The sequence below is a fragment of the Pieris brassicae genome, chromosome 1 (assembly GCF_905147105.1).
Source record: "Pieris brassicae chromosome 1, ilPieBrab1.1, whole genome shotgun sequence".
Classification (NCBI taxonomy): Eukaryota; Metazoa; Arthropoda; class Insecta; order Lepidoptera; family Pieridae; genus Pieris; species Pieris brassicae.
Genome location: NC_059665.1, coordinates 5844812 through 5871879, shown reverse-complemented (window position 1 = coordinate 5871879; position 27068 = coordinate 5844812). Strand labels below are relative to the sequence as shown.

At 32.4% G+C, this 27068-nt stretch overlaps 1 protein-coding gene across 2 annotated transcripts; it reads right to left on the bottom strand.

Annotated features, from left to right (window-relative positions):
- Positions 1-3261: 3261 nt before the first annotated feature.
- LOC123706552 (polypeptide N-acetylgalactosaminyltransferase 5) lies at positions 3262-26497 on the bottom strand. Of its 2 annotated transcripts, none has more exons than XM_045668074.1 (14): positions 26388-26497; positions 25900-26132; positions 25577-25787; positions 25314-25443; positions 24393-24559; positions 23822-23986; positions 20596-20749; positions 12079-12256; positions 11684-11864; positions 7412-7551; positions 6591-6689; positions 6070-6204; positions 5029-5195; positions 3262-4294 (listed from the first exon to the last, which is right to left on the bottom strand). In XM_045668074.1, the coding sequence occupies exons 2-13, from the start codon at positions 26050-26052 to the stop codon at positions 5043-5045; spliced, it is 1866 nt and encodes a 621-aa protein (XP_045524030.1). In that variant the 5' UTR covers positions 26053-26132; positions 26388-26497; the 3' UTR covers positions 3262-4294; positions 5029-5042. The 2 variants fall into 2 exon arrangements, with proteins under 2 accessions (XP_045524030.1, XP_045515938.1); XM_045659982.1 differs by having other exon boundaries at positions 26378-26480.
- Between the last annotated feature and the right edge of the window lie 571 nt (positions 26498-27068).

Genomic DNA, 27068 nt, shown 5'->3' with positions numbered 1-27068 from the left:
AACAAACAGGTATCATTTGCGAATTGGTCACAAGTGGAATGTTCTTTTTGGTTATGCATTTGGTTTACGCAAGTCAAAAAATGGAGAAGCCCGAGGACCAAGCCTTTGGCGGTGCCTTCTGTTACTGAAACCACCTCGCTATGGGTATTGTTTATTTTCCCTACATAAGTACGATGTTTTAAATAATCTGAACAACAAGTGCCTAGTGGCCCCTGAATTCCTATATGATTTAGTCTATCCTCAAGTTTTTTATGATCCAAAATGTCATAAGCGCGGGCAAAATTGATAAAGGAAGTATATTTTTTAAGATCTAAGTTATTATTTACTTCGTCCGTCAAACGCGATAGCAGTCTAGAGATATTTTTGCGTGCTTGAGACCCGAATTGGTTCTTGTATAATGTCCTGTCGCTTAAAAAAAAGATTTAATTTGTTCCCCGATACATTTTGCTACTATCTTGTTTATAAAAGATAGTATCGTTATAGGTAGTGCCAACTACCTTTTTTAAAGACAAGTCTTACAAAACCTTGCTTTAAATCGTATGGATAAAGCCCGTATTTAATACTTTGGTTAATTAGAATTTTTATTGCAGGAGAAACTTCATTTTTTATTAACTTTAGGTCGGATACTTTTATGTTATCAAGGGGTCAGGAAGCCGACGACCAGAAACACCTTCGCGTGGACTGGTGATTATTTGACTATGGCAGGTGTCGAGAAAAAGAGTCATCCGCCATACAGTTCTGACCTGGCGCCCTGTGACTTTTATTTATACCCAAGAACTAAAGATAAAATTCGAGGTATTCGCTTTAGGAGCTCTGAAGATGCGGTGAAAGCGTACGAAAATACCATAGAAAATATCCCTAAGGAAGAATGGGCCCACTGCTTTTCTCAGTGGTTCCATTGAATGCGACGATATGTAGAGACGAATGGAGATTCCTTCGAAGAACAATAAAAGTATTGGCAACTTTCTACATTAAGCCGTTTTTCATTTTCTAAACATTTTCAGTGTTACCTAGGTAGCAACATAATTCTAGAGAAAAACTATTCTATTATACAATTTGGACTACTTATTTTTCGTTCCGATATAGCTTCTATAGGGTACTCCATAAGCAATATCGATAACTTGTAGATGATCAAATCTAAAATTCCACCAGGAACTTTTGTTAACACAGTACAAGCCAAGTAGGCATGCCCAGCCAACACACCGCAGAAATTTTGTCACATATTAAAAATTTGGTTCCAATGCTATCAACGGTAAGACTATAATGAAAACCGTAGATTTCTATATATAATAATAATAGAAACTACTGTTTATATCGTGTACTGCACCTTTCAATGGATTCCATCTCAGGACTAACATTACGATGTTTAACCATAAACAAACCGAATGATAGATAGCCATGGCCGATGAACCATCCAAGCAAGACAGACACATGGTAAGGAAATAAAAAAACACGATTTCAGTCAAAATATTTTTATTTTTAATTGTTGACTATTGGAATGGTGAAACATTACAGAATAAATAATATAAAAACTGAATTTGGCACGTTATAATATTTACAAATCAAAATATCTTCGAGATTCTGTGTTTCTAATAAATAAATGCAATTTCGATGCAATCAATCATCGATTGGACAAAATGGACGTAACAAATTATTTACAATAATTACATATTCGCGCCTATTTATTGACTGATAGAAATGAAATTTTCGTCAATAACTAACCTATTCACAAACCCAATAAACTGATCTGTTAGGAAAAATAAATTGTGATGCTACCTCTAAATTTTAAAATGCCACATTTAAAATAAATAATCTCCAAATTATTAAATCTCAATTAAATTCGTTACAAACGTTTTTAACATTTATAAAACACCCTCATTACCAAGTTAATAATCTCGAATTACACGAAATGCCGAAAACGTTTTCAATTCAAAATTACTTAAATGCCATTAAAATCAGCATATCAGTAAGATTACTACGACCAAATATCGAGGGTTACCATACGTAATTATAAAATATATACCTAGATTAACTATGATAATATAGGCAATTCCATTCAGCGCCTATTCTACTCGATATGCACTAAATTATTCTCATTCTTATATAATAAAGAGTAAATTCAACAATTTGTAATACAAGAATTTCAGACATACAAATTAAGGCAACAGTAGAAGTGTATTCGTTAAACCTGCACACAATTCCCTGTTACATATTTTTGTATCTACAGATTCTTCAATAAACACCACAGAGCTGGCTTTGTGGAACTTTGAGATATTTTAAGATAAACAATATTAAGTAGAATAGGTTCAATTGATTTTTTTTACTACAATTAATGGAATGATTGGAATCAATATGCAGATTTAGCGGTTTTTATAAATATTTATAAAAATACCTAATGTTACAATCTCTTGTTGCAACGAAATTAAATATATAATATAACAACCATGCGACGTAATATATATTTATATAAAATCATTCAATAAATTTAATGAAAATAACTCCTATCACTGGCAGTAAATAAGCATTACTAAAGAAAATAGTAACTTTAAACATAGTCATACATCTTCGAGTAAAGACAACTTACGCCTGAAGTCGTAAATATGAGAACGGATCTGATATCAGGTCAGCAAGATACTCAAAGATAGTAATTTAATTACACAAGAATTCAAAGTAATAATGATACAATCCCTATAATAGCGGTGTTGCTTTCTATAAATTTTAAACAAGGAGGTTTACAATTTTCTATTTGAACACGCTAAACATCGGCATTTCTAGTTCAGTGTTTAAAATTGTACCACACATTGTTATATAAAAGTTATTTTCAATGTGGTAGAAAAACTAACAGAGTATAATTAACAACGTAATTAAACAGATAACGGTCATAACCCAATTGGGAAAACACGTAAAAGTTAACAGAAATTGAAAGCCCTGTTTGTATGGCATACGGTGAAATTTATTCTCGACACAAGCGTTGCAATTCCCTCAAGGCTTGCAAGACCAATTAGAAAATTACTCGAAGATGTTAAATTTCCATTAAGAAACGTTAAAACGGGGTTTACAGAAGGAAGCATTAATCGAATATGGCACAGAGTGCCCTAGCCTTCTAAATATGATAGGAAAATATATCAACAGAGTGCTAGAAAATATGCAGATAGATCTACTGTTAAAATCTTATTGAATAGATAGATCCTATAAAAACTATATTATTTCTGTCTAGTGAACACCTGCATATGTTTACCAAGGTTTACTTTTCCATTATTATTCCCTCGATAGCAAAATGACATCTTATTACAAAGGTGTAAAAATTGGTTTTTTTTTTTTTGGGACGTTAACAAATAATTATAAAGAATTTAAGTTTATATGTAACAAGGGATGTTTTCTAAAGCGTAAGTCTCCAAGAGAGGAGGAAAACGAAATTAAGGTGACGCGTAGAATTCCAAAACCAAACTGAAATAAGGGAAACATTCAAAAAACATATCAAACAATTCTGTTTGTAATTGAAAAAATGTAATTCTAAACTGTCAATTGTTCATCGAGAAAATAAATGGAAATGTAAAATCTCGTGAAAACTTCAACAGTCACAGAACTCGAAACAGAAATAAGCGTTAAACAATTATGGAACATTAACAATAAATTCGTGATAATTTCTGGAAAACGCCAACTTTTGACTTATCACTTCACACCTCAAAACTCAAATGGGCATTATCGAAATTCCTTTAGCCTAATAATAATTCAAATACGCAAAAATCAAATTACGGAAATTATTTGGAAGACCTTTCAGTATTCGGACATGTATAACTCACACAATATTAACCTAAATACATAAGCTTTTAAGGCGTTTTAAATAAAGAAGAAAGATAAAGAAAACTAAAAAGCTGCTCATTTTGCCTTTGGAGTTATTGGACATGATATACATACATGTATTAATCAAATTTTTGAAGACATCTTAAATATAGATGTATTAAATATTGGAACTGCTAAAAACTGTATCTAATTCCAAAATTTAAATTTAGCTTATATAATTTATTTATTTGCGTATTTGAACACGATTAGAAACACTTATAAAACGTTGATAACGCAAAAATTTCCAACGTGGATTTAATCTCAAAATACCATCGTACCATTACAATCTTACGCTAAATAATTCCAAGAGCAAACAAACAGTTTGAGCAACATCAGGAAATACGAGATGTATTGTCAAATTGGGCAAAGTCGTTATAAAACTAGACATAGGAATAAAAGAATCTAATATATAACGATAGGGGAAGACTGTTGTGGTCTATCGTTGTTAAATCTGGAATAAATAAAAATAATTTTATTTTACACTTATACGGCCTTAAACATGGATTGAAGCACAGTAGATGTTTTTACATCTACTTCCCTGCTCATGTGTCCAGGAACTTTTTTACAACTTCGTGTTGAGTCTCGCGAGATCCCCCCAAATGTATAACACATTCTCTACGGTTTCTTCGACATTATTGCAGGTAAAAGTTGGACTTGTCTTAATTTTAAACCTACGCAGGTAATACGCAAAGGCTCACGTGCGTGCGTAACTAGAACGCACGGGTATAATATACGCCATAATATGGTACTAACTATAGAGCATAATATTAATTAAGTCGTTCAGTGAATACTACCGTGGACTTTCGAGGAAAGTATAAATAACTAATAAGTTAGTATTGTCTTTTGTTAAAATAGCTTTTACACATTAAGAAAAACACTTTTTGTACGGTTTAAAGCTATGTATTATTATTAAAACTTCACCGTCGCCGTGACTACGCACGCTGTAAAGCACGCGAAACGTCGGAAAAAAAAATTAAAATTTAGGATTATGTAAATAATAATTATTTTAATATTTTTTTATAATAAATAAAAAGTTTTAATAATAATATAAAGCTATGGCTTTAATCCGTTCAAAAAGTGTTTTTCTTAACTAATAAGTTATTGAAACTAGCTGTCTATAACAAGTTCCACAAAAATATTAAACTACAAAAAAAACGGTTTCATAATAGTAATTAAAAACCTTACATTATCGAGGTGCACTAGCTGCGACGGGCTTGCCACTTGAAGTCAAGTTGCATCAGCCATTGCTGTCCCCTTGACTTATCACACGCCCTCAGGACCGGCTTCCATACATCCGCCGACTCGGGCTTTGTAAGGCACATACCCGTGTTGGAGTGCTTTATCGTGCGCAACTAAAATATATTACAATTATAATCTTCAATAGAAATCTTTTAATACACGAGGTGGTAGCTGTTTCTACTATAAGGTCTTTTTATCTTATTGCTAAATTTCCCGATAATTCTGTGTAGGGTGGAGTCCTGAATGCTGGACGGGGTGAGGCGATAAGGCTTCGCTGTTACCCGGCCCCGTCCAAAAGGGACAAGATGGCTTTTAAGGCCCCATCCCAGCACGTATTGCTGTGTCAGTGTCTCGGGGTGGACTGCGGTACGCAATGGAGAGCTGGAGCGCTGAGGCGCGCCGGCCCGTAAAAACAATCAGTTATGTAAAACATTTAATGTATTTTTATCTTTTTTTTCTGAATTTTTTTTACTTGATTTGCTATAAAATGTCGTGTACATTTCAAAATCATGTTCTATATACATTTTCGTCATAAAATGAATTCGAAGTATTAAAAATTGGCTATGTTTGAATTTTTTTCTATCGAGCGAAGTTATTTAAATCGTGTATCGATCTTTCAAAATGGATACAAAAACTACTCAACTACTCCATATATTTTTTCCATTTGCCATACTTCAAGAAACGATGACAAAAAATTGAAAGAAACAATGTACTTTTTTGGAGTTGTGCGACCGTATAGGCCCTTAAGTGTGAAGTTGCTGCTTTGGTAGAAAATTGAATAAAAAAATACACTAAGTGGGTTCTAATTGTAATGATCTTTATTCGTGTAATTTAAGTAATACCTCGCTCGATAATAAACCCAAGAATAACCCGATGTGAACCTCTATAATCGTGATAGAGTTTATTATTTATTTTTGTAATTAAGAGATTCAGCGCGAATTCTGACTCCTTAGACCTGGGCCGTTATGAAGAAAATTTAAGATCTACCTTAGCGTCATAAGTCCACTCCTGGTTTCCTCGCATCCCATGACACCGGATTAGCTTAATTGGACCCCTCGGGTGAGCCGCATCAAGGCAATTGTCATCAGACATAATCTGCTTGCGTTTTGTATATGCGAATACCTGGAAATATTTAAAAAAATCCACATGTAATTTAAATCCCTATAAAACAAAAAACTCAAATTATTTGAAACGGAATGTTTCTATACATATATATATTAAAAATAACTAAAGGATTGAATTACGCGTTATGGATAATATTATTTTCTACTTTCCATTACTTTACACCACATAATGGTAAGTTTTAGGTATAAAGAGTCACTGGGTGTGATCACGAAACGTTTTACTATTGGATACAGAAAACGTTACGGTGCGTTTCATGAGGGGGGGTCAAGAATCTCCAAAAATTGCGTGACGTAATACTTGAACGCTCCCAAAATAGTTCAATTTGAATTTAAATTTTGACCAGTTATTTAGGAATAATTTGGCATTCAAATTATTAATTTTACCTGATTTCCACCCATTCCATGACAGTATCCCATTCCCAGAGGCTGTCCAGCTTTCCCGCCCAGCGTGTCAAGGCAATTAGACGTTTCAGCGTTTCGAATCTAAAAGTTTGGAATAAAGTAAGTATAAGTTTTTTATTGCATACAGAAACTAAATTGGTTGATCTCAAGATAATTATTTAAAGTAAGGATACGAGGGCTGATTCCGATCTTAATATCTAAAAATAAGAACAAACAGACCAGAACATCTAAGGAACATTTATCGTGTTTAGTCTATGACGCTTTTGTAACTTGATGTCCTATTTACAAAATAAATTTTAATTTGTATCGAGCCCCAGGCACCCCGGTGTCATCACAAAACTTAGCCACAAGGCCTAATGGATACCAAGATTATTACACAATATATGTGTTAGTGTTGATAACGTATCAATAAACAATCAGACACGATAAACACTGATTTATTTTCTTATCAGTTGTGTTGATAGTGATACGAGATTATTATCGCATACACATATTATAATAATCAGAGATCTACAATTCTTGTATATAAATATGATATTTTATTTTAAAGAACGGGCAAACGGGCAGGAAGCTCACCTAATGTTAAATGATACCGCCGCCCATGGACACTCAATGCAAAAGAGCGCGAGCGTGCATTGCTTCCTTTTAAATTATTATTTTTATTAATGACTACTGCTTATACATAAACAACTTATTTGGATCTATTACAAATGCAGTCTGAAATTTACGCATTCGTTTTTTTTTCTAAATTTATCTACTGGAACGAGATGAGCCTCATGTCCTTCTGCAAAAAAATTACTCACCTCTCCCAAATAATAATATTCAAGAGGCATCTGACTCTCCGGATAAATATTCTCCAGGTACCATCTGAAGCTCTTGCATTTCAGCTTCTCCCGCAAAGCCTTCCGTTCAGTGACGTCACCGACGGGCACGTTCAAGGCACCTACTCACGCATCATTAATACAAAATCGCTAACAAAATATTATATAAATATTAAACATGCATTAGAATACATAAAACATCCCCATAACCATATTATCAACTCATTCTTATTCGGCATAAATGTCAACTAATACCGAATGTAATGATAAAAATACCGGAATAATGATGTAATTAAAAGATTGTTAAACGTAAGTGATAAAATCATTAATTATAATTAGCAGAACAAGAACAAGTGGGTTAACCATGACGCGTGTTGCGAGTTATTTAATGAATTAAAATGTGTTAATGCAATGATATAACCCAATGATGCATATAACGGGAAATAGCAATAATAGCGATCATATTATATCAAATATTTATATGAAATATTAATGGTTTATATAAATAGATAAAGAATTGGTCAGGATTATAACTTTTATTTGGCGTAGAAATGGATAATTGTTTTCTCGATAATGGCGATTTGGGAATATTAACATAGAAGTACCAATAATATTAATACATCATTTATGTTGATTAAAATATGTAATTTTTATTTACTATAATGATTTCGTTACTATACAGTATATTCATTGCTTGCTTTACTTCCGGCATTACTGAAAACGCCTTCAAACAGAATGTATCAAACTTGATTCGTAAGTGTGTACATCCAAGTTTGGATCTGACGTAAAGTCATATCATAGAGTAAATTAGTTTTCTTAATGCACATTTTCATCGGCCTTTTAATAGCATTTTTTTGTCGAATCAATTACAAAAGTAAACCCAAATATACCTCGCGACACGTTCACGCCATATATAAGTCACAATAACCTGGGTTAATATTGTAGTAGAAATGTTTCCAGTCGTCAAGCCAGACTTCGGCGAGACGCGCGTTGTTGTGGTTCACGACACGGCCCGTCCCTCCCGGGAACGAATAGGGTGTGGTCTTGCGGAACACGTGGCCCACGTGGGAGCATGGCGCTATCTCCAGAGTGCCCCCACACATCCATACCTGGGGCACAAGTCTGGTATTGCATACTTGATACCATTTTTTTCTAGCTTAGAGGGATATGTTCAATCTGGTACTTGGGCAAAAGTACACACGATATTCCCGGCAAAGGGGAAATAAAAAACGATGAAGGAAATACTGACGAGGAACAATAAGGATATCAAGGTCAAATATATATATTGAGATACTCTTAGACTCTTTGCACACGGTCTTTTGTCATCAAAACCCTAGGCAACAAGTAATCCTATAGAGGACGAAGTCTTAAGCTACCAAAACTGTCAGAATAATTGTATTGCAATAACTGACTTACTTCCCGGCATTCTCCCGGATTTGTCATGCGAAAATTATGATGTGACAATAATGATAATAATGTATAAAGTGAGAGATCATGTATTACTTACTACACAATCAAAAACTTATTTGATTTCACTTTCGAAATGCGCATGAAATTTATTCAAAGGTCAATTGAGCTGTGTCATGACGTGACATCGTTGAATCTTATTACCACATGGCAAGACGATCTTAAACCACAATACAACAACATATTCTAAATTTGTTATTACCCGCATTAACACAAAAAGTATATCTATCAAATACAGAATAGACATATTTTACGTTATGATAGGTAACTTCGTTAGAGAAATCAACATATAACTGTGTTAAATATTGTCCGTGTCTATATGAAGAATTGCGACAGGACAGCAATTTATTTCAATTCAACAATAATCTGAAATCCTTTCGTATTTCCTATACTATTAAATACCTTCCGCGATTAAAAACACATAACAAAGACCATTATTTTATAATTACCCCAATTAACTTCTGTGAACTATCAAGATAACGGCTACGATAATTGCCAATAAGCTTAGATGTATTAGTCATGTATGGAATCGATACTAAGCCCACTAGATGTCCGTTTGAAGAATTTGGCAAATTCTAGATATCGTGAATTTTATAAGACGACAAAACAAAACTGCTATCAGCAGTCAGCTTTCACTCGCATGGTCGAGACTGTAGGCGATAAAATTACGACGGAAACACTGGTTGAAGTACCAAACAAAATTTTTAAAACGTTGGACCTTACTGAAACTTGGGGAGACTAAACCTTGAACAAAGGTCCCACATGCTAATATACAGGTGCCCATTTTTACACTACCAGGTAGACCTGTCGCCCAAAAATTTTCTCTAGGGCCCCAGGTGCAGTGGTACGGTCAAGTATGATTTACTAATATAATAAACATTTAGAAAAAAATGTTTATAAACACGATTATGCCGCCGCAACCCTTTTATATAGTTGTTATATAAACAATTTTCACTGTTATTGAGCGTGAGATGAAACAAATGCGTTCGTCTCAAAATCAACACATTATGCTATATAATATAATTATTAAATATATTAAACAATATACATCGTTAAGCCAATGGAAAATTCCCCAATATTTGCATATTCAGTAAACATTTAAGACATAAATAATGTTAATTATATAAATGTTATAATAAAGGATTACATATTTAAACAACTGAATAAACAGAAAACATTCAGTTAATTTTAAACGTTTATACTGCGTAACTGCACAGTGTACGTCAATACAATACTATGTGTAATAATTACCTGCGGTCTAGTGCGCCTGATCACATAAATCTTACCATTCTTTTGCATAAGAAATAGGTAGGTGTTTGTTAGATGTACGAGATCCATCTGTGATATACATTATACATATAACTTAATAAATATATTTAATATACAATTCAATCAGTAATGGTTAAGTTTGTTTTTTTTTAAATTATACTATTCTATTAAGCCATGACACGGAGAGTATCGTGATATATGTTTCATCTCAAACTCGGTTATAGTAATTTATTAAGCAAAGATCTTCATATTTATAAACCTATTCCGAACTATAAGATGACGATACGATCTACAGAAGGCTGATCACAAGGCAACGTACGTATTAAAAACAAAAAATCACGAAACAGATAATGAAATTTGAGGGCCAGACCTAAAAGGTTGTATCGCCGCTTCTAATAAGTAATTATACCATTCCTTAGTTCCTTAGTAGCTGTGCTCCGAATCCGTAACAGAAACAAATGGCGTAACTATAATTAGTACGAAAGACCCTTCAAGGTTACTGCGAACTGTACGAGTCAATGACCTTTGCTTATTTAAAACCATTCAATACTCTCCGCGAAGAATTGCTGTGGGATTTTTAATATTTAAACCTCATTGCTTCTGCATTGAGAAGAAGCAAAACAAAAGACAAAAGAACGAAACTTCCTAAAGGATAAGATTAAAGGGAAAATATAAGCATGCAATATAAAGCGAAATATGAAAATAATGAAACAAAGATGGAATGCAGTTGCAATGATCATCAAATGTTATTAAGCGTTAATAACACACAAACTGTTAATACTCCCAAGCCACAACAAAACTTTGTGCGAGCGTTTCACGCTTTGCCAATTCATTTTCACCTAAAATAATTATTATTTATACCAATAAGAATTGTATTGCTTCGAAATAAAGTCCTTATTCGCTTATACGAAACTTCAAAGATCTTAATAAAGATTGAATAGAATAATCGACGCTAAAAGATGTTTAAACGGAAATATAAGCCCTAATTGTCTTACAATAAATATCAAATATCTTTACACGTATTAATTGTCATGTTACTTAAAATCCAGCTGTTATTCATTATTGATAAACCAAAACCGAAAATAAATCAAATCGTAATCGATCAATATTAAGTTTTGAAATCAAAGAGCCGACGTAAAATCAAGCTAATTGCTCGAAGATTATCACACGATAAAGCAACGACATACGCACATGATCCATTAATAAGTTTACACGCCTTAATTGTTTTATCTATTCGCCTTAATTGTATTTTCTGTTTTATATAATGTATTATATTGGTTTCAATTTAACATCTAAAAATATCACGCGATTTGGTAAATCAAACTTTCCAAGTAATATTAGGTCACGATTATAATTAGCTAATTACATCATTTACTACACAAGTATAAAGAACGCCGAAGTTTGACACTCCAATAAAAGTGAATTTTAACATTTTCCCTCTCATAATAATTCAGTTCACAAAAAAAAACTCTGTATCTTTTGGCAAAACGTGCAACGCGTACGCAAGTTCAACCGAACCTGGATTCATGGCGTAATAGAACTCTCCCCATTCGTCCATCCACACTTCGGCAACTCTTGCCGCGTTATGGAGGACCACGTTTTGAACTCCACCGGGGAATGAGTACGGCGATTTATCACGAAACACGTGGCCGACGTGAGAGCAAGGCACTATTTCAAGGCGCCCGCCGCACTGCCACACCTTCACCCCAGAAAGTACCAATTAATGGGTCATTTGGACATTTTTGCCAGGGCTATCGTTATTTCATACTAATGTTGGGCTTTTATTATTACGTGGTATACTAGTATCAATAATTTCGTTGGCCTGTTTCATATTCGGTAACTTGCAGACACATTAATCGGCCTAATGTTACCCTTGATATCGAAATTCACCATAAATAAGTCGTATACGATACCCTGAAGCTCATCTCCAAGTTCTCTCCACCCCAGATGTCCATCCCCTGGTCGTAAGAGCCGATTTTGTAGAAATATTCCCTGTCGATGGCAAAAAGGCCACCAGCCATTGTAGGCGTGCGTAAAGGAGCTGTTCGGTCACCACCTCTTCTTGCCATTTCACGCTCTGGTACGCGGTACCTGTAATACACATAGAATTGTATAATTTCTTTACTACTACTTAATGTCAAATTAAGTATTTTTCACTTTAGCATTCACCGTGTCTGCACCTGGAGATACAGTTTTGGCTTCATTCTACTAACACGCAATGAAGCTACAAAAACGTTTCTAGATAGTACATATTAAGGTCTTAAAAGATAAAATAACATAAATCAAATATTACATAAACAATACACGAATACATCTGTATAAGATGTAAGAGCGAAAAAACTACAACATAATTATTATAGCGTGCAATGTGTTGTACGAGTGAGTACATACGTACACATTTTATATGGTTTGTCAACTAAACATCCGTTAGAAAATCAAGTTGTGCCGACTCGCCGCCGTTTTAGTAGTAAATGAGACTAAATATACTAATTAAATCGTCATACTATGGGATTTCTTTAGGTCTAGGTTACTTGTGTTAATAAACCAAATCGACGTTTTTAAGACAAATACAAACTGTATTTTTACAACTGTAAAACATTTATAAACAGTACAGGTTAAATGAATTTGTATCAATTACTATGTTTTTAATAGAAATTCCTACTGCTTTGACTGCTGTAATAATTTGGTCGATGGAATTAATATAATAATTTTATAAAATAACTAATTTGACCAAGAGAGCTGAGCACTTAATCGTGTGTGAAGTGACAACCTCGTTTGCTCTACTAAATGTCAAACTTCCTAAAATTTACATCTCAAAACAAGATCGTTATTGATTGGTGATCGAATTAGTAAATTCGTAATAAAAAGTAGGAAAAAACATATTATATGCAAATTCACACCAGTGTTGGTTGTATAATTATTTCATAATTATACAAACTTATATTATAACAGTTGTATTAATAGCATTAATAGCGCACACATTTATATACAGTGGGATTATAATATCTGCACAAATGTATTAAGTTACAAAAGTACATATAATAAATCTTTTGTAAATCGATTTTTCTTTGTTAGCGATTGGCAAATATATGTAAATCGAAAATGCTAAATCATTTTCGATTACCACTTCAACAATCAATAAAAAACTGGCCACTTTTAAGGTCTGGACCAATTTCTATTATATTCGTGATAATTTGTTTTTTTTAATAGGTAAGTGGGAGATCGGCCTTCTGTGCCTAACACACTCCGTCTTTTTGGGTCTGAAGTATGCTGGTTTCGTCACGAGCTGTTATATGCGCAAATACATCTACTTGCTGCATACCCGGGGTTGTAATCTACGACCTTAGAGATGGAAGTCGCATGCTAAAGCTACTCTTGCTAATCAATCAGTACTATGTAAATAAAGACTTTTTTTACTTTTAATATATTCTTTTGACACATTAAAGATGTATGAAATAATAAACATATTTAAAACATGACGAAACCCTTTATAAAGACATACGTTAAGATTCTAAAACAGACGGCTTAGGCGCTTTTCTTACGGTCAAGTTTCTCACCGAGTACTTTTCCTAAACCTCAATTGCATGTATAGAAAATCCATTAGCACAGCCGGGCTCTGCACAACCAGAGTTGAAAGCGCGCACGCGCTATAATTGCTACATATTAATAATAATAAAAGCCTATAGTATTGTCTTTGGTTAACATAACTTTTATTATTGAAAGAAAACAATTTTTTAACCGGATCAAATCTATCTGTATTATTATAAACTTATAATATATAGCACGCGAAACGTCGGAAATTAATTTAAAATTATGTAAATTATTATAAGTTTATAATAATACAAATAGCTTTAATCCGGTTAAAAAATTGTTTTCTTTCAATAATAAAAGCCTTATATTTCAGATACTTCATATTTATAATTACGTCATCTCATTCAATGCTATGTGGTTTAACAAAGGCCTCTTTCCAAATCTCGCCGCTGCCTGCCTTTCTGTCTGCACTCTGCCACCATGCATCACCTGCTGTTTCCTTAATCTGGTGCATCCACCTTCCAAATTGTCTATCCAGTACACCGGTTTAGTACTTTGTTGCTCTACTTTTCTAATCCTCATATATGCCTCGCCTATTTCCACTTAACTTTATTGGTTTTTATGTGATAACTGTTGCCTTAGCTATTCTTTTAAATTATATATTTGTTTTTTTTTTAAATCTATTTCTATCCCTATTATACATCGTTACATCGATCTTTACACACCTGTAGTTATGCTGCGCTTTAGTTACTGCCCAAGTTTGAGATCCATATATTAGTACAGATTGGTATTGAAAATTGTTACATACATATGACCAATACTTAAGTAGAAGGTCTGTTAATCATTAACCACAACCACAAGCTACTGTAACTCTAGACGAATCCGTACGAATTCACCCAATTGTCAACCTATATTTCATTTGCCATATGTGAGTAGGAATTCTTAAGTTATATGTTTATTATTTTATAGGAAAAGAGTATTAAAAAGAGTTAAGACATGGTGCACTAGTTACACCTTCCAGGCCTATTGCAGTCAGCCAGTACTCAATTTTGGAAAAAGTTTTTTAGGGTATTTGTTTATATTGAATGGTTTTCAGTTTAAAAGAAATGTTCTGTATAGAACAGGTGGCATATGGGCAGTACGCTCACCTTATGTGAAGTGATACCCATGGAAACATTCAACGCTAGAGGCTCGCGAAAGCGTTGCCAGCTTTTTATAAATTGGAACGCTCATCAGGTGTTTCTTAAAGGACCCTACGTCGAATTGGTTAGGAAATATTTCATTGGGTAGCCACATAGTCAAAAGTCCCCTCAAATTTGTTTACACACTTAAAATACTTTTCAAGTCCTGAAACATTATGGTGGCCAGTATTTTATAAGTTTCAGAGATTATGCCTAAGGTTTGTTTATTTTTTTTATAATGTTTGTTCCTGACCGTTCTGACTATTTTCTTTAAACACTTTCAAAATATTTTCTTACATAAGGATTCCATTCTAAGTCAAAGTCACAAATCATTTATTCATATAGGTAACACAATGTACACTTATAAACGTCAATAAACAAGGAATAAACATCAAATGCTTCTAATTTTACATTTACTGCCAGTTCTCAAATCAAGGGCGTAGAACGGAAGAGAAGAACTGGCAATAACCTCTGGGCCACTCTTTTTAATCGTTCACATGACATCAGCACAAGGCATGGTGAAATAGGAGCACGCACTTACATTCTCGTGGGAACAACACGCAAATTCATAGTCAAAAATAACTAACATCACCGCATACACGAATTCAAGTACCACCAGTCACCACAAGTAGCACCCGTTTACGAGTATTACGCATGGTCAGCCATCGGTCACCTCGCCATATTTTAGGGAGAGAGACAACCCGACGCATGGACGACGCCACAAGGGTTCTATCATCATTACATTCAATCAAATGTGTGTCGTATAGCTTTGTATAAATTAAAAATATATTTTGTTTTAGCAATGACCGCGTATTACGTATATTTGAACAATTGTCTTCTCCACGGTATGTTGAAGATTGTTGGCCTAACTCATCCAACCATCATACCTGAGGTTTTAGTTTCGAACCCCGGCTGTGCAATAGACTTTCTATGTGCGCATTCAACACCCGCCCGTACGGTAAAGGAAAATATTGTGAAGAAACCGTCATTCCTAAGATCCAAAAAGTCAACGGCGTGTATCAGGCAATGGGCTGATCACCTAATGATTTATAAAATAAAATATTAACAGATCCTGGTCAACATTTGAGTTATTGACCGTTTGAAACTATATTTGAGTTATAGTTTTGGAAACAAAGCACAGCTTACCGCGCAAGTAAATTCTAAGACTTAGGATATTATCACCAACTATTGGTGTTTCGTAACAATTAAAGTTTGGTCAGGTAACCTATCGCTTATCAGGCACATGTAGTAAGCAAAGCAAAGTAAGAAAATATTTTATTTCCACTGAATAAAACAAACATACATAATCTAAAACGAAGTTGTTTAACTAGCACTGTCGGATGTCATGGCCAACCTGAATTTAACATAGCCGGTTATAACGCGAGACTGATTGTCTACAATAATCATTTTACTTTCATTCTCATCAAAGTTAATAAAAAATATTCCAAGTTTTACAAAAAGCACAAAAGAACAAATATTAAAATGAAACCAATCTATGAATATAATTTGTAATTAGTTATACTGTACACACGTTAAACAAAAAACATCATCCAAATCTAAAACATTCTCGAATCAATTGAAGTAAAAAAAAACATCAAAATCCAGCTGTTTAGGAGTGCAATTACAGACACAAATATATATAAATAGAACCGGAACCGGAAAGTTAGTACTGTAAACCAAATCATAGATCAATATAAATTCTATTTCCGTATCCCGCTTTTCCTAACATGATTGCAGCAAACTGTTCGTTCTCCAAATTTAAATTTGAATGGAGCCGTAAAATTACATTCCCTTATTAATTTGTTTAAAATCCTTTTTTAATGTTAATTAAATATAACAGGCAACTTAAAGTCATAAACCCGTTCATTTATTACTTCGTTGGAATTCAAATTTAGAACCGCCGGATACGGAAACTGTACTGTACGCTTCAAAACCAATACCAATATTTATTGCTACGTGGCCTTTATGATGTACCAAGGCCACCTTTCTCCGCGTCTAAGCTAAAGTTCACATACAAAACCAGTTCTATCAATAAATTAACAATGTGCATAACGAATACGAATAAGTGCCGTACTTATGATAAGAGCCTCTGGACAAGATGAAACAATAAACATTATTCACGAGAATTCAAAGAAAAATTTAATTAAAATAAAGTAATATTCGATATCCGGAAATATAACTAACTCCATAGTGTGAAATCTAATAAAAAACTAAAGTATTTTTGACTCGATTGTGACACAACAGAAATTATCCCTTGCCGTTAAATTTTGCATAAACCATGTTCGAAATGTGTTCGAAGGACTTGTGCGGATTAATACCTGCAGCTGTTTCATCATCGGACGTCAAGGTAGAATAGGAAATTCCACCCATATCACCTCCACGTCCGTCGTTCAACAACTGAGCGTTATGTAAAGCAGTTTTTACCGTGAACCACCACTATGTGGAAGTATTTCCAAATAAACATATGTACTAATAATAATTAATTCCAATTCGAATTAGGATCCTTCAAAAGAGTTACCAATTCTTAAAAGGCCAGCAACGCAGTTTTTCAGCAGCACTTTCGTTTAAACAGGTATTACAAGATTATCGCAACTGTGTCCCTTTTCACCATCTCCATTTGTTTTGTTTTGTTATATTCTTTATGCCTAAGATATTTTATATAAACTGAGTCGGTATGGACTTTCGTCGATGTTATTTTATTTTATGTTTCTTTACAGCGGCCGCACGTTGCCTTTCTTATTATATAATTATTATACGAAACCACTTTAATTAAAACTGATACATTGCAACGAAGTGTTAAATAAATAATAGAATGCAAGCATATGTATGTAGAGTAATGAGAATTCTTAATAAAACGATCAACTATTATTTATCACTGTTACGAAGTCACGAAAATTAGAATTATATTTTATAATTAGACGAAAAATCGCAACATGAATAAAAAAAATATTTTTATATGAAAGATTTGTTTCTTAATGTATAAAGCATATTCCTTACTGTAAGTATACACAAGTATCAACTCAACCATGAAAGACATAATTACAATGCGTGACTATGATGAATAAACGTCATTATCAATTTTCTATTATTTGGTGAAAATGCCTATAAACATGGAATGAAGTTTCAAGGCTCACCTACTTAAAACAAAACATATACATATATTAAGGCTTAAGATAGTGCTTTCTCTAATATAATTAGGGGCTTGTGAGAGAATCACTTTTCGATAGTCGTGACCGCTAAACAAATTTGTATGGAAGTGACATAAGCTTTGTCACGTGACTATCATATAATATCGTTTCTAATATACAAACATACAACAAAAATGACAGATATTGTTATTGACGGCTTGTTAACCCGATGACACGATTGTGGAATTATTTTAAAAAATGTTACTACAAATTATTACTTTTTTAATTCCGGATTTAAAAGAGAATTTACTTAATGAGGATTAGGTGATAAGTGTGTTACGTTTTTTTTTTAAATATGGTAATTGAAATCATTAATGACTGACCATATTGATAAATAAGGCTTGCCCTGTGTAATAAAGGGGTTACCTTATTCATAAAAACTAAACCTAATTGCCCTTATTTTAACTAAAGTACTTTTTCGTCTCTTTCTGACAAAAAGTGTTTAATACTTGATGAAAAAAAGACAGATTTTAGCTGAAGAGAGGTTAGTTTTAGAATTTCTTAGCCTTTAATGCCCATACTTCGTTATCGTAGATCATCATCTTATCATCTCATCAATGCAAATATGATTCAATGTGTGAGAAAGTAAGAGATCTCTAATAGATTAACTCGGGTTTATAATCATAGTTTGTGATGTATGACTTTAATTAGATTATAGAAAAGTATGGCTTGCTGTGGATACCTATATAACCTATATAGATGGTACCTATAGGGTACCAATAAGGTACCTTTGTCACAAATGTTTAATATAAAACTGTATTGCATTATATGAGAGCATGATGACTAGTCAAGACATTTGTCATAATAAATTGCTTCCTTTTTTAAATATGTAGAATAAAATACGGGTAATTTAATATGCAATAGCCGGGATATTATTAAAAAGTTGGACCTTTTTTAAGTAAACTAATTGTTAATTTAAAAAACAAACTCCGTACAGAGTCTGTTTTTTTGTTTATGTTTTAAACAAAAACGTCACTTTTCAGTTATTGGTGCATTGAAACCGTCCAATTAGATTTTTTTTGAATTGTGTCAGTAGAGGTTGTGCCAAGTGCAAATGAATTGTATATTGCCGCCAATTATTTCTCCCCTATTGTATTATTCGTGCTTGTGAGTTAGTATTTATATTCTACGTTACGAATTTGATTCCAAATAAAAAGAAGGTGATCAGCCTTACACATGCCGAATTTTTGTTTTTGTTTACACGATGTTTTCCTTCACTATATAAGTATTAAATGCGTGAGTATTATATGCAATGCGTCAACGTCAATATGTGTAAATTGATGCACAGCCGGGGCTCGAAACCCAAAACGTCATCACATCAGGATGAGCACGCTTAGCAAGCACAATAAATAATAAAAATAAACCACTGTTAATAATAAAGCACCAAAACCTTGGTATACGAAAAATAAACCGGATTTTCTAAAAATTCTTTTACAATTTTTCTTCCCGAGGGCCTATAATCAGGACATAATATAATCCTGTAGAAAATCAGATAAATTCATTCTTTTTTTTTAGACATGTTATCGCGGCCTTTTTGTAGATATGTTCTATCAATCCGTAGTACAGTTATAATATTAGTGTATATAATAAATATTAAAAATAAACTACATAATTCGTAGAAAGATTCGTATCGTAGTTTGAGTTTTTCAGTACAAACAGTATATTATTGTTTCATATAATAGTTTGATATTAAATATTTCCATAAACGTGTGTAAATGCCTCTAACAAGCAATAACAATACAATTGGGAATTTAGGATAGGCCACGACATATTAATAGGACATTCAGTCCCATATATAAACGAGGCCTACCTATTTAGAGTATAAATAGAGCTATATACTAAACGAACGTAGCGCGAACAATGGTGGGGTTATGCAACCAAAACAATCTTGTGTTACGATCGCCCTAACCTTGAGACGTGAACTTCTATGAAAATTTCTACCACTATTTATATCCTGTATTAAATTTTGTTTTAAATCTTTTTCTATATAATTTCACATTAATTACGTGAAAGCCTATAAACAAGTGGTACTTTAACGGCTAATCTTATTCAGAATCAAATCTATAAATTAAATTATAGACAAAATGTTTTCTTTATAAAACGGGCAGAAGTCTCATCTGATGTTAAGCGATACTGCCGCCCATGGACACTCACATTGCCAGAAGGCATCTTTTCCTGAAGAACAGCTTTTTCCACATTGTATTGATGCGAGTTTATGCCTAAGCATCTATAAAAAAACTGACTTATGAAACGCTCAGTTGTGGAACGAAGGACTTCAAACCGTCCGAACAACTTTATTATTTTTGAGCACTAATTTGAATAGAACTTTATTTTAACCACTTAACCCAATAAAAGGTCAAAACTATTTGTAAAAGCTAGATGTAAACAATAAATAATAATATCAGATAATTCAGCCCTAGAACCAAAATACTCCATTTTTGTATTTTAAATTAAATAAAATACTTTAATTACATTCAAGTATCGGCCACTGCAGTCCATTAATTACTAAAATAATGTCAAAAGCACTCACCATCTGAAGTTGAGTTTCCAATTAAAACCGCCCCACGTCATGTCCGAAGCTTGAATGTACTCGAATGTTGAGTCCGAAATAACATCAATGATCGGACATACAACTGTAGTCCTGTCTTCAACGATCCTCGCGAGGAGCGGTTCCAACCAACCCTCTGTGGAAGAAACCGACCGTTTAGTGACATTCGAAACTAAGGCGCAAAAAATCAAAGCATAATTTCCGTATTATTTTAATGGGTGCATCAATCTGCATTGACACGCCGTCGATATTTGAATCTAAAACGGTTATGGGTATAGGCTATATGGTAGCATATATATGGCTAGCATAGGCATTCATAAGCAAGTATTATTTAAATACAAAATATATTGGAATAATTTTGTACCAAATCAATCAATGAAAATATTTTTGCGTTGATTGACACCTTTAAGCAAATCGCATTGGTAAATGTTGAGTTAAATTCGTTATAGCATGTCATTCCACTTAGCGCGTATAATAAGGTTGATCTTTGACCGAATTTTGTCGACCTGAGTCGCTTTGACTAGCCATTTCTAGCAATATGAATAAATCAATAAGTATAGCGCGGTACTATATATATAGTAGTTTTAGCGCGATATAATTACGGAAGCGTCTTTTTCTATACTGATTTATCACCTCCCGACGGAGGTACGTAAGTAAATAACGAAAATTTTATAATTGCTTATGAGGTTTACTGAACTTTTAATTATCATCTAAAAAAACATTGTTATATGTAAAAAAGCTAGATCTTTCATTAAAATCCATATATATACGTTTCTACCATACATCTCTGAAGCTTTTAAAATAATTAGTATTGACTTAGTGCTTATGCTAAACTCTTGACCTATAATCATACCTTGCCCTATAAAAATACTGTGCCGGTTACTAAAATATGTATACCTAGCATTTAATGGGGCTACTTACATAATGTACCTTAATGTATATAACCGTTGCCGGTACCAAGAGTTAAGTTAACCAGGAAAAAGTAACATAAATATATTAAATCAATAATTTAATTAAAACATGTCTTAGATTTGTATCGGTCTTTATCGTATTACCGCAGCAAATTCATGTGTTCCATGAATCGATGAAAAATTGTTTCATGTCAATTACTTCTTATCGAAATGAATGAAACAAAAGAAATGTTTTAAAATTGTGATAATTATAAATTACTACCTGACCCGGCAAACGTCGTTTTGCCATGTATATTATTTCCAGAAAACATTTTTTTAGTTCAATAAAAATAACCCATCTACTATAGTAAAATTAGGTATTTATCGTAATGTATTTTTGTATGCTGTATCATAATAAAACTTGTTTAAAAAATTAAAAGATATTTTTTGGGTCCACCCCAAAACAATTTTTTTAGTTACCCATTATCACTTAGGGCTTTGAAAGATAGATAGAAGCCGATTCTCAGACTTACTGAATATGCAAAAAAATATTTATAAGTATCGGTCGAGCTGTTTCAGAGGAGTATGGGAACGAACATTGTAACACGAGAGTGAGAGATTATACAATAATTATATTAATACTTTCAATATAAAAATATGTATTAGAATGTAACCAGGCTTGAAAAACAATGATTTGTGTGGCAGTGGTAACCTTTATTTTATTTTGACTTGTATTAATATATTATTTTGAAAATCTTTTATAATTCAATTTGAAGGTTATTTGTAATAAATCTGCACTCCATTTTTTCTCGAAATTAGTTAGATAGCTAAGCTTAACTTAGCTAAATAGATGAGAAATTTTACTGGAGAGAGATTTTTTGGGCAAGTTTCAATAGTTCTACACTCACTAAATCGTGGGTTTTTATACAGTTCTCAATTGGTATTTGTATGAAAGACACTTTTCCAATAAAAGTTGTTAATTGCATTAACAGTAAAAACTTGAGATGTCTGCGGTTCAATTCGCAAAATGAATATTTTTACCGATAACAATCTTTTAATTGGAAAAGTTTGTATGTTAATTAACGTGCTTTGGGTTGAAAATTAAAGTTACCACTGACAATTTTAATATAATTTTGTTATTTCAATAAGAATTGAAGATTTTTATCAGTTAAATTTTTTGTCAATTAACGGTAACGACTTTTATCATTCATAGAAGGATTCATTTTAGGTTTGAGGTTAAATTTCAGTGATTATTTTTAATAATGAAAAACCACGACTTTTCTATAAGTCACATAAGTCGCAAATAGCTGTTATATACGTCCCTCGGATTTGAACATAAAGATTATAAATAAATGAGGTGAACAAATGCAACATTCGTTCAAGTTCCCGTTTTACTTCACATTTGTGTTACAAATGTATAGAAATAATATTCGAAAGAAGCCAGTTAACAATAAACACAGCTTCTGGCGTCGATATTGAATATTCATTATCCTATTAATATGTATGAGACGGGTACATATAGTTCTTAGGGTATACGAGAGTCCTAACGCTCAGTCTGTCGAAAATGTATTGGCTTTTGACATACGTCAATCATAATTCGTCAGTCTCCTTTCGAAATCTCACCTTTGGTGTTGGCACAAAACAATCAAATATGTTAGAAATAATATAATGATATAGTCATATCTATAACATCATTGTCCTTTTTTTATTGCAATAAAGTTCACGAAAAAGAGTGCGACCTTACATTAATTACAATTAGGCTATACAATAATTATGGCTAATAAGTAATATTATGATGACTTAATTTTGTACAATACTAATTAATTAAACTAAGGTGAACTAAAGGTGAAATGAACATTTCATTAACAGTCTTAGTGTTCTGTAATTTTTTGAATTTTGTTGTACTAATACAATTTTTTTAAATCATTTACCGTGTTAATAATATTTAAAACTTTTAACTTTTCCTACGAAAACGAACTTTTTAGATTTAAAAAAGCAATTTTATTGAATTTGATAATTTAATAAAATTATTTGGAATTTCAATTTCTTTGTAATCACTTCCTAAAACCTATGATTTTTTAGTTAATTAATTTTTTGAATATTATAAATTGTTTATTACATTGAGAAATTTAGAAAGGCTAAGATGGTGACAGTACAAAATAGTGCTCTAAGAAATCTATGTAAGATTTTTACCTGAATCACTGATAAAAGAAAATAAAGTAAACATTAATATTTATAGAAATTAATTTAGTCTTTTACACAAATCGTAGCATAAATATTTAATATGTATACTCGTATTGGTTTATTGGCCATCTTACCTGTACACTCGCAATGAGCGTCCAAGAAGGTGATGACGTCACCTTTCACGTGTTTCGCGCCGAGGAGTCGCGCGCGAATTAGACCCGAACGATTCTCCGTACGAAACAAATGCGTCGGCACTGGCAGTGTTTTAATATACTCTTCTAACTTCTTGCCTAAATGTTCTGTTAAAAAAATATATAAATAGTATTGTCTTTTGTTAATACATATCTTCAATCCCGTTAAAAAGTGTTTTCTTTCAATATATTTATAGTAGTTTAGTTCAATTATATGACATATGTATATATATAGTAGTTTAGTTTATCTCTAATGTTAATATAGCAAATATATTTATGTAAAATTTATAAGTAGCATAATTCCAGTCCCAATTGTATTTTTTTATATACAATGGATTGGTTTTTCATAATGGGGTGTGTAAAAGTTGTAATATACGTTCGTTAAAATGCAACAATAAACAAATAAGTATCATCCTAATAAACGAAAATTTTTTTTCTTCAAAAATTAGATAAAATTTTTTTTTAATTATAGTTAAATATAGTATTTTCAAAAACACATAAAAAACTAACTTACCTTTCTCACTTGCATCATCAACCAATATAATTTCCCTCAAAAGTGGCCGCGGTGATCTATTTATTGTACTCCATATAGTTCTTATCAGTGTAGACCACGCTTCATTATGGAAAACTATCACAACACTTGTTGTTGGCAGTAGTTGTGGATATGGCTTATCTTTACACCTAGGTTTGCAAAATGAATTGATAATTATATGTTACATAATATAAATGGGTTTTCATGTCTAGGTGATATTGAAACATTTATAAATTTTTACAGTATCTTTGTTGTAGCACAACCTGATTACACTGGTAGTAATAGATGTATTTTTTTTTCAATGTAAATAAACATAACATGCATTATCTTGCTATTATCATTTTAGATGACAGTGTACTGTATCTGGTTTCTCTTGTGAATAACAGAATTCAATTTTGATAAATCTTATTCTCCTGCTTTTCAAATCCTAATAGTATTTTGCATGAAGTTCATAACTTGCACTTTTACTAATTGTCTAATTTTTCGTCAACAACAGTCTACACCTGCAAGCTATCCCAATTTCTAACAAATACTGCAGACAGAGTTTATTACGGGCTAGGATAATAAAGCTACTAAAGAATGAATACAATTACACAGTTTTTGTTAATTATAGCAACTTATAAAGGATTACTCGTAATAATTGTTGTTATTGAGAGTGGGTGTAATGCTATGTAGAGTGTAGGTATGTGTATGGAGGAGGAGGCTACGAAATCTTCTGCTATATTTCATAATATATTTGCCGTAGGTATTTAACAAGTTCAATAAAAACATGTAAATGGAATTTAAATATCAGAAAATAGAGCAAAATTAAATGTAAAATTGTTACTTTATTTTTAGTACTCCATGAATTGGAATCAGTAATAAAAAACTTGTTTGATTAATAATACAATAATATTGACTTACTTTTCAAATCTAACATCAGTCAATGACCTATTATACGAGATCATGTCACTAGCCATTAAATTAAATTGATTTTCCTGAAATTTCTCCAACATTATCTTTTCCTGTTCTATTGGAATGTTTACTGGTTTGCCTAAAACAAAATAATACAGGCTTTTCTCAGGCTCAGGCTCAGGCTCATTTTTCAAGCTTTGAATAAAACTTGGTGATAATTCACATTGACAAACACAAATATAAATTAAATTGTTTTGTATTTGTAGCATTACCCATTTCTCCTGGGATGTCTCCTTGAGGTTTTATTTGTGGAGAAGGCTTCCACTTCTTAAGCCTAGATCTTGGATATGAGGGCAAATTTAACCCATCATCACCAACTTCTGGCTCTACCTCATTCTCCTCCAGATTTGTATCATCATCACCCACATCTCTATGTAATCCAGCAGCTATGGCAGCCTTTTTGCCTCTTAATTCTTCTACATCCTATAGTTATTAATTTAAATTACTTATAAAACAATAATTAATTAACAAATAAAATGAATTCTCAAAATCGTGAGTTGTAATGCTTTTTTTAACAATAAAATTAATCACTTACACTTAATCCATAATCGTTTGTTGTTTTCTTGTTGCAACCATCACCAAAACAGTCGGAATAAAAAGTTAGTATTGCAACATCAACTAACAACCACACAAGCGATGTAAGGAGGATAATTCGGCATGTGTGTATCCTTATTTTACTTCTAAACATTTTAACTAATAAGATTTACTAGTTTATTCACTGCCACATGTCAATTTTAAGACGCGAATGTCAGTGGTAAGACCATTCACCTGAAACAATGGGACAAAGATTTTAGTAATTTAAAGAATAATCTACTGGGCACTCGTGTATGTTTTGGTTGAAATGCAATTTAGCGGCTTACACTTACAGACACGTCTACTTCATGAACATGTTATTTTAAAAGTAGGTTTCCGGATATTATAATTTTACTTTAATTTTTAACATAACATTTGAAACAATTATTCACACTGCCTTAACCGAATATTTTTCAAATTTATTAAATAGTTATATTTACCAAAACTTACGCTTATAAGTTAATTATTATTAATCACTAACGACGAAGCTAACACTACTCAGCCTCCATTCAGGCCAGCAATCAGCAGTTTGCCTACTGCCCTGTGGCCGCCAATTGCCATCATTTGACAATGACATTGGCAATCTTCGAATACGAATTACAACCTATTTTCTATGGTCACAATATCAACTATTCTGTAATGGGTAACTGACACACAATGATGTGTCACATTAATATAATATTTAACGATTTAAATTTTAAAACATTAATCAATTTTAAACACACAGTGATTTTTGTAATCTTGACTAAGGAATAAATTACAAAAATTTAAAATTTTAATACAGAACGTGTCGCTTTTCACTTGACCTTGATCACTGCACAAAGCATCATTTACGTATAAGTTCTCATTTCACTATAGTGGAAGAACTACTTTAAAAGACCAAGCCTAAAATATAATATGTTTTTATTTTTTAAGAATCAGCCAACTCCGAGTCCAAATCTGTATACAAGTGTAGACAAATTAAACTCCCAGTTTTATGTTCAGTAAAGGAAATGTGTTAGTCTGTACTCGGTTTATATTAATGGTTTAAAATATGAGCATTGCCGTATCAAATGCAGTGATGGCTATGAATGAATATTTCACCATCAACGATTATTTATTGTGATTACAATAAAAATGCCAAAAGAACTA

Coding starts and splice junctions, on each gene's coding strand:
- LOC123706552 (XM_045668074.1), bottom strand. CDS start 26,052: ATGTTTAGAAGTAAAATAAGGATACACACATGCCGAATTATCCTCCTT. Junction 25,444..25,576: donor AGACATCCCAGGAGAAATGG/GTAATGCTACAA, acceptor ATTTTGTTTTAG/GCAAACCAGTAAACATTCCA. Junction 7,552..11,683: donor CTATTACGCCATGAATCCAG/GTTCGGTTGAAC, acceptor ATGCGTGAGTAG/GTGCCTTGAACGTGCCCGTC.